At 36.3% G+C, this 9300-nt stretch overlaps 1 protein-coding gene across 1 annotated transcript in view; it reads right to left on the reverse strand.

Annotated features, from left to right (window-relative positions):
* The window catches only part of Smp_208060 (putative cation-transporting atpase worm), a gene marked incomplete at its 5' end in the record, with an annotated part of 53800 nt that extends 49876 nt beyond the window's left edge, over positions 1–3924 (reverse strand). Inside the window, one exon of the mRNA XM_018795624.1 lies at positions 3894–3924. Coding sequence (XP_018649918.1) covers positions 3894–3924 — 31 coding nt within the window. The remainder of the gene's footprint in view (positions 1–3893) is intronic.
* Between the last annotated feature and the right edge of the window lie 5376 nt (positions 3925–9300).

Genomic DNA, 9300 nt, shown 5'->3' on the forward strand with positions numbered 1-9300 from the left:
AGAACGCGCGTTCCGTCCTATTTCGGACTCTTCAGCTGGATGTACCTGCATCCCAGAGTTGATGTTCACAACGGGACTCGAACCCAGCTGAGAAGTCCCAAATAGGACGAAACACGCATTTTGAATTCCACTGCTAGCCACTATCCATCTTTGCTCACTATACAATCAATTAATTTTCGTTAAATCATGAAATAAAGACATCACAAATCCCATGACAGTTCATTGTTTAAGGTCATACTATTAGATAATGAGTGTTTTCAAACTACGCATTATTCAAACTACTGTATTATAGTTAGACAAAGAGGACATTTAACAATTAGGAAGGTTACATAGCTCTTATTACACAAAATATACTTTCCACTTCTACACAAACCAGGAATGCTCTTTTCCTATGTTAAATCTTGATAATAATGATTACTTTTTGACGTTCCCGGTTGGTCTACAATACTTTTGGATTAAGAAACGATCAGGGTATTCTCTAATAAAAACAGTTTTATTGTGCACCCACTAAACACAGCTGGCACATAACACTTCAACAACTAGCCGCTAACATAAAAAGAGGAAGTGTGGGGGAACTTGATATTCGAACGGAACAAACAGAATTAGTACGACTCAGTGACAGCGAAATCCGACCTAAAGCCTCCTCGTGGAGCTGCTGGATGGTGGGGACGACCTCGCTAGCCATCTTATGCGGTCGCAGAGATCAGACCGATAACTCACTCCGTTGTATCTGATCGATCCTGGGTTCTATACTCGGGGTTCACATAACCGCTCGAGTTACCGCATGTGTATGCTTATGTATGAGAAGTGCAGAAGTTCTCGGATCTATGTAGTTCAAGTTTATAGGTATATGCAAAGGGTACGCATGCGTTATTCTACAAAGGAAACGTTGAGCTAAAAAGTGTCTGTCCTGTCTAGTAAAATCAGAGGCCTACTTATCAGGTCGAAGACAATAAAAAGAGGTGGTAGCAAATACTAGGGTGAGGAAACCAACAACCCCCCTCTGAGAAAGTGCTTATGCTTATGTTTGTGTCAAGAAATACTAAGGGGGTAGCCGTGATGTGAATGATATGTATATAATGTGTAAGAGTCAGTCTAGTACAGCAAATACGTATTCTCTGGGAGCGGTGAACATCTACCCTTCCGGGTGGGTAAATATGTCTATGTGTATTCAATGGCATACATAGGGTAAAACCTGTGTAACGGGTGTGCATGTAATGTATATTTGCTCACAGTGTATGGTATACCTGCATGTATGCCATGCGATACACAGATGAAAGTGTGTAAACGAGTATGAAAGTAGACCATACATATCCAGGGCAAGTAAAATCGCAAACTTATTTACTTGTTCTTTTGGTGCGATACCATCACGCATGCAAAGACCCGTAGGGCTGCGGTCCCCACTAAATCACATTCACGCGGTAGGTTTGTGAGCCTCAAAAAACGGAATGCGTTCCAGAAGGACTACTAGGTCCTCCCAGTAGACTTCACAAGGTGTTTCTAGTTGAAACACCAGTGTAAGTAGTAACGAATCCATGACGTTGATACACACAGACAATTAGGGAACTCAAAGTAGTGGTAACGAGTCAGAGAAAAGCTAAGGTCATCAAACGAATTGAATTTAAATAAAGTACTCCCGGTTACCGTTACTAAAAAAAATTTAACATCATTAACAAAAATTGAATAAGTTCTTGATTACCTTAGTAGTACATCTACATGAGAAATAGATAAAGATCTCATCGATAGGGCTAACAAATCAAATTTACGAGGATTGACAGTCAGAATGTCACATCGAGTACAAGTACAACTGAATACGCAAGTGTGTTTTTAAAAAAAAGTGATGAGTAGATCAGATTTTAGAGGTGCTCACGAAGAAAGTTTGTTTACTATGATCTCTAAATTATTAGCCCTAAAAAGAACATTGTTTACATGATTATTTGATGAGAAGTTATTATGGAAATGGATGTAATACTTTCGGACTGAATCAATATTTATCAGTACAAATGAATACAATAATATGCGAATTAGTAGTGGATAAAACATTTAAAAGTCTGTAAAATGTTCAAATAAACGTTATAGATATCTAATTTACATCATTATAAATTCTTTCGAATAACTGGATTGAACAAGAACTTTTGAGTGCAGCCAGTTAATGGCTAATAAAAATTATTATGTGAGTCAATGAAGACGAAAAATGATCTTCGAGAATATTCTTATCATTATCCCTGTCTGACCTGTTGTATACTACTGGTGCAAGTATTCCTGGTTAGTTCCTACCGTTTAGAGACTCCTAATTGATGAATCTCTGATACACCTTGTTGTATCCCGAAGAGAATTACGAATGGTAATTTTTGAGGACTATTTATTGGTCAATATAATATGTATATTTCTTATTGTAATTAACCTAATCATATTCGTTTCCTCTTATCACTAACTTTATTTTGACCTTTGAACTATTATTATACGACCCTTGAGTTATCATCAGTTTATTGATTACTATTCACAGCCACACTCGGCTAAATATTGTACAAATGTTATTATCTATTTTATGGGTCGATATGATCTGTTTGGTTGGTATATAAACTCAGTATGTTTGAAATACAATGATTCATACCACAGAGGCTGTTATTGGTGTTTTGGACCTAACTGGCTGGGCTAGGCAGATCGCAGGGTCGATACGTAATCTAGACTGCTCGTACGGTTTTCGTGTGTCACTGTTCCAGTCTATAATTCGCTGCTCCCTAATTGGCGGTCTCATCAAGTCACACATCAACCAGGCATCCACTCGGCCACAAGATATAACACACCTACAGTTTTACTATATAAATAAACTGAAAAAAGGAAGGCTTTAAAATGCGTGAATTGGAAACCTTTGGTATGTATTTCTCACTTTCCAAACGTAAGACAACGTTCTAAAACTCGTTTTTCTTAACACCAACATTAACAATAAAGAGTGAAAAAGTTAAGCATACAGACCGCTGCATTTACCTCAGAAACCACAATAGCCTTGACAGATTAGTCATCATTGACTATTTGTCATATTTATGTCACTTTTAAGATCCATTGAATGCCTAGTTACATTAAAGGGTAAGTATAATCCCGCCTTCTCCATACCATAAACTAAAAATTTAAAACTACTGTTAATAGTGATACGTAGGTATTGCGAATCTGTGTCCGTATATATATTTGTAGCATTATTCATGGAACTAAAGATGAGTTACTTTGAAGTTAAGCAAAAATTGTCTAGGAAAGAACTTACTAAGAAATCTGGGTTGCGTTACACTATATTTAAATCTCAAGTTTTAACCTAATTTTACAAAATATAATAGCACAGAACGACACTAATGATGGAAAAAACAGAGTATTGGGTGCACAAATAATCGGTCCAGTTTATGAATGGGAAATGCTATAGCAACAGTCCATGGTTCAAATAAAAGCTTGGAAATAGGGAAACAAGAGAATAATAAAACCAAAATAATTAATAAATATGTAGTAAATAAATACACGTAAAATCATTGAAAAATAGCTCCAAACGTTTTCACCTCACAGTTGAGTCGTCTCTTAAAACAAACACTATACACCATTGACGGTCGAGAGTTATAAAAACTTCCTTGAGTGTAATACTTGTGAATATTAGAATGAGATTGGGAGGGGTTAGATGGTATGATACAGAATCTACCGCAACAGTTCAAATCCAATCAAGCTTTATCTTTCCAACCTAAAATAAATCAACACCCTTCGTTTCTGTTTTATTTTCCTGTTGACTCATATTCGACTACTGCACAATAACGTAAGCAATCAGAAATTATGGGTCAAAACAATCAAACGAACGGAATGTAAGTATAGTCATTATATAAGTCATGAAGATGATTATGGGAAAAATATGTGAATACCTTTAACCCCATCTTCCTCTCGATAAACCATTACAGAAGAGGATATACACATAGTTTCTTTAAGAGTCCTTTCGTTCTACAAAAAAAGAGATTTTTTAGAAATGGGGGAACGCAAGTGTGCAAACAAAGCATTATTGACACTGCTTCGAAACACATTCAAATACAAAATTTTTCAGTGAGGAATTATACAACGTCCTATTAATTCAAGATTCAATGGTGCTATATTTGAATTTATCACACGATACTGACCAGGAAAATTCACTGGATTTAAGGAAGAAGAAACTCTTATTTGGTATGTACTATAAATATATACTGTAGTGAACGAGAACACAGGTGAGGACAATCGAATGTATTTGAATACAAAATTACAGAACGTCTTAGTAAAATCTGATAACCATACAGTAAATACTTCATTTGCAAAATGTCAGTCGTCTCAGACTTGATTGTTCCTACGTTTTCACACCAATCATTCCCTGTTATCGTTCTCATTCCTTCGATCTTCTTAACTTTCTGTCTCCAGAGATTTCACTTTCAATTGATGATACGCACTATTTATATCTGTTGACAACAGTAGCATATACCACAAAACGTCCTGTCCTATGAATGGTCTTACTCTAAATCCGAACATTTTACAATTTCTTTCAGACTTACACACTAAACGATATAAGCTAAAATCACCCCATGCAACAACGTACCATGTTACCCAAATAATTAGGATCCTCACTTTTATCAAAATCATATGGCGAAACCGTTATGAATAAATTTATCACTTCGTAAAGCAAACAATTTAATTTAGTTCGAAAAACACCACAAACAAATCGTCATACATTTACACAGTTTACTATGTGGCGCAGTTTAGCCCTTGAATAAATACAAAATGAAAGAGATTATAAGGATTTACGACCTCATTTGTGAATTAATACAACTTCTGAGACCAAATCGAACCTACGATTAGCAGCCAGGTATAAAACTATAATAACGAACCTAACATAGATCGATATGTGAAGTTTTGGACTCACTGGACATTTATTGCTCCTGGATATCATTAAATGTTGACAGGTTATACCACTAACAGGTTACACTTTAAATTAATGATCTCACACTTTTGCATTCACATGTAGTCATCTTTTCAACTGCACGTCAGTGAAAAATTAAAGAAAGTAAAAAAGCAGTTGACTAGTTATCTCACTCGCACTGCTTAACATTATCAATCGGTCACTGTTTTACGTTCCTTTGACAATTAAATCATGCAAACAAATAGTCGGAACTTCATAATAAGAAAAATCTAAGTGTTTCAGCCCCAAACCACACTTACTAAACAATTTAATGATACCACATTTCTAACTGAACTATAGTGGATAAGATCAGTGAACAAATAGCGTCCTGATTATCAAAGCATTCTATAGATCATTGGACCAGTACATCAAAACAAGACCATCAGTAATGAAAAACCGTTAGAATAGGAAAGTAGTTACTTACTCTACGTAATTCATAAACTTGCCACGATAGTGACATAATCGAAATAACAACAATACAAGTAGCGTACATCCAGTACTCATCAGAATACCACAAAATACAGCTGAATATTTGAAAACAGTAGAACGGATGCAAGCACTGGATAAAAATAAAGGTAAGAAAAACGGAATTTAATATACAACGCATAACAAATACGTATCCAGCACCCATGGCAAAATCAACCTTCAAATTATACAAAACTATTCAATGTGTGATCTGACCAACATACCTCATCAAGTAGTAGCCTGATAATTGAAGTAAGATTGATACTTATTTCATTCATCCCATACAACGCACGATTCATAAGGACTGTTTCGTTATTCAAAGGCTTAGAATCCAGGATCTCTTCATATGCAGTTTCATGCCAACCCCTAAAAATCGAAAGAGACAAAATATTCTTTTCAGGTTCCATTGTACCCAATAAACGCAACATAGCAGAAAGTATTTTGACAACTTGTACGCTGTGTTTACATATTAGAACCTCCCTACCAACTTTTTACTATGCCAGTACTTAAAAAGTGTTAAGAGGTAAGCCGAATCTAAGGGTTAACTTTTCAGGGACTACATTTCTTCCTTATGCACAATTGTACCCGTTCAAAACGAAGCTGTCATCAACTACCATAATGTTCAACATGTGACAGAAAAATATATGACAAAATAAGTAAGTGGGCTAACATTGTGCAGTGAAGTATCTTCTGAAATGAAACCACAAATGGTACTTGGTTAAGACCCAAGCGATGACGATATTTTCCAAAAGCGCATGTAGGAAATTTACATTGTACTAAGAAATGTTTCCCATTCGAAATGGGGAAATCGGAAGGTAGGCAAACAAACTAAAAAAAACATAGGAACTACTTTATATGTGCGTCGGTTTAGGATACCACAACTCACACCATATAATGACAGGAAGCTAATAAAATAAAAACTACGAAAGCCACGATACTAACAAGTAATAGTTGAAAACTAATACTAGCAAAAAACAGTTTGAAATGAAAGGTTTCAAATTATACTGTTTAATAACAGTGGCTTTGTGCTCAAGGAATTTGACTACCAGTCGCTGATCCCATGCTCAAACTCCGTTTCATTTACTTGTGGTTTGGGTAATCGGATAGTATCATTAGTCCTCGCATCTCGAATGTGCCTCATATCCAAGTACCTAGTGAATGAGTTAGTCTGTATTGTTTTATTTAAGCGATCTAGATGAAGATGGTGGTATTTACAATCGGGCCTATGGTAATTTCCAAGTACGAATGATAGAGATTATCCTAGTCGCCCAATTCATTCGGAAGAATGACTACCCACAGAATCTCAAAAACCCTTAAATTCACCGAGTGAATTTGTGTAGGTCAAAACGTGAAATAACAAGAATCGCCATATATTACCTTAAAAAAACTGCAAAAGTAAAGAGAATTACGCCGGACAAAACAGTCGTCCTCTTCCTATTTATTAACACTAATTGGCTTTCAAGTTACTAATTACTTTAGCTTAGATAAACGTACTCAGACAATTATGAGTGAAGGTCCGATTAGTGAAATTCAAAATCCTGGACAGAAGAAAAATGAAGGTCAGCGAATCTTGGCATGTCATGCATTCAGGTCACCAGGTAACTAATAAACGTTGAAATTGAATAAATCAGTTAGCTGATATAATAATAGTAGTCAATAGTAAAATCACGATTTACGTTAAGAGAAACAATTACAAAAAATATGAAGACCGGGACAAGATAAATCCTGACAACTAGTCACTCATTTGAAAATTCGAACAGCTCGATTACTTTTGAAGCCCTGTTTGATGTCTAGCAAGACAAAAGACTGGTAAATAAACCACCTGGCTTAAAGATGGAGGTTTCACTATCTCGCTGTTATTTGTATCGGATGGAACAAGGCGTAAACTGACAAACTATTTAAGAAAAGGCACCTTAATAACTTAACGTCCGATCACTGAAGTCAATAAACAACACAAATCGGTATGCCCCTACACAGGTTATGCGAAATAAATGTGAGATAATGTAGAAATTAACCCTACCTGATGAGCTCAAAACGGCGAGTCTGTCCATTCCATACGTACTTTAGGCATTTATGAATGAAATAACACATCATCCTGCCATCCTAAAACGGAATTATCATAAACCTTTATTAACGTTCTCAAGGCTCACCATTCGTGACTTCATAAATGATACAGGCTTACGGACGTAAGGCCTTCCGGTGTAACTGTTAGAATGAGTCAGAGAATATAAGTTTTTCTTACTTCACTCCTTCAATAACGTCAACAATCACATCATGTATGTAGTAAACACCATAGGCATCCTACAAGAGAAATTTAACCAATGGTCGTATCTTAAGTCCCAGGATTATGCATCCTTAAGGACTGAGGATATTTACCTGAACAAGAATCCTCTCAGCCTCCATCAAAGCGCACTTTTTATACATACATATCAGCATCCAGTGCGGAAACCAGTGAAAAACTAGTCTCAACAGTCCGCATGTTAGAAAAAACCCAGTGTACACAAAGGCGGTTCGCAAGTATGAGAACGAATAACCGGTAATATCCTTGACGTAAGAACATTGAAGAATATGTACACCTACCACCAAAATATCGTCAAGTTCGTCGATTTTCTGACGTTTATCTTCCTGGACCCAGTTTTCCACCTTTCTTTCGCCCGGCATAAGCATCCAAAAGTTGATTTAGATAAATTTTTATTTAATGCTAGGAAATCATAAAGTTTGAAGAGTACCAAGTGCGAAATAGCCGCAAGAAGCGACTCATGTGATAATCCCAACGTTGCGCACTGATACAAATTATAGGCACCAGAAGCGTCCAATATACAGTTTCCTTAAGTTCAATTCAATCAAGTCTCAACATACGTGTTCATGAAAGCTTTTCAGATATCTAATATATTTGCAGGCGTAACTTGGTCATAAAAGTTGTGAATAATGCTAACAATGCACTTTCCGAAACAATGAAGTTAACCGATTTTGGAAGTAAACATAAAAAGCTATGACAGAGAATCAAACGAAATAACATGGATTCGTTCCATTTCATCTGATTCTCATTATTTGATAACGATGAAGCTGAAGAAACGAGTGAATACGGTTCTTGATATCATTAAGCAGTTATGAGAACAGATATACGAAATTAAGACACTCAAGTAACAACTATACCTTTACCCAAACAGCATTTCCGAACTGTTTGAATACTATTGAATTTTTATTTAAATCACTGGTTGATCGATGGTAGGCCAACAGTTAAAACGTGAAAGCACTGGGCGGCCATTTAGTCCAAATGTGGATTGGTCGAAGTTGAACATCAGCATCGTTGAATGTCGACTGAATGGTCTAGAGGTTAACTGTTCGCGCGCATGACCGTAAGTCCTGGGTTCGGATCCCTCGTTCAGGATCGTGGATGCGCATTGATGAAGAGCCCCATAGTACTGCGAAAAGGCCATTCGGTGCCTCCAGGTTTTCGCTGGTGGTCCGAAATTGATCGGTCCATGATCTCAATAAAAAAATCGGTAACCTCCACAACCCTTAACTGACAATACTATTGACGTCGACAACATGGTAATTAGATATGGATCACTTAAATCAGTCGGGTTGAAATGATATGATTTATGTCATATAAAGGCGGGAAATTTTTCATCTTTTCTTACTAATACAATCTAGTCAGTAGAAGCCGTACATCATGATCTCTAGTGACTAGACCGACTTTATCGTTTCAAAAGAATAAGTTGAGGAAATAGACTTTAATCATATCACTGTTGTCCTTCACTCTCATTGGTCGTGGACGACGCAACAGATACAGGATTACTTTGGAAGTGAAAAGGATTTTCCAGATTACCAGACAGTGATACCGTTTGGTATAGTTTATGAGTAGTTAATGAAAACTTCATGAT

The sequence above is a fragment of the Schistosoma mansoni genome, chromosome 2, assembly GCF_000237925.1.
Source record: "Schistosoma mansoni strain Puerto Rico chromosome 2, complete genome".
Lineage (NCBI taxonomy): Eukaryota > Metazoa > Platyhelminthes > Trematoda > Strigeidida > Schistosomatidae > Schistosoma > Schistosoma mansoni.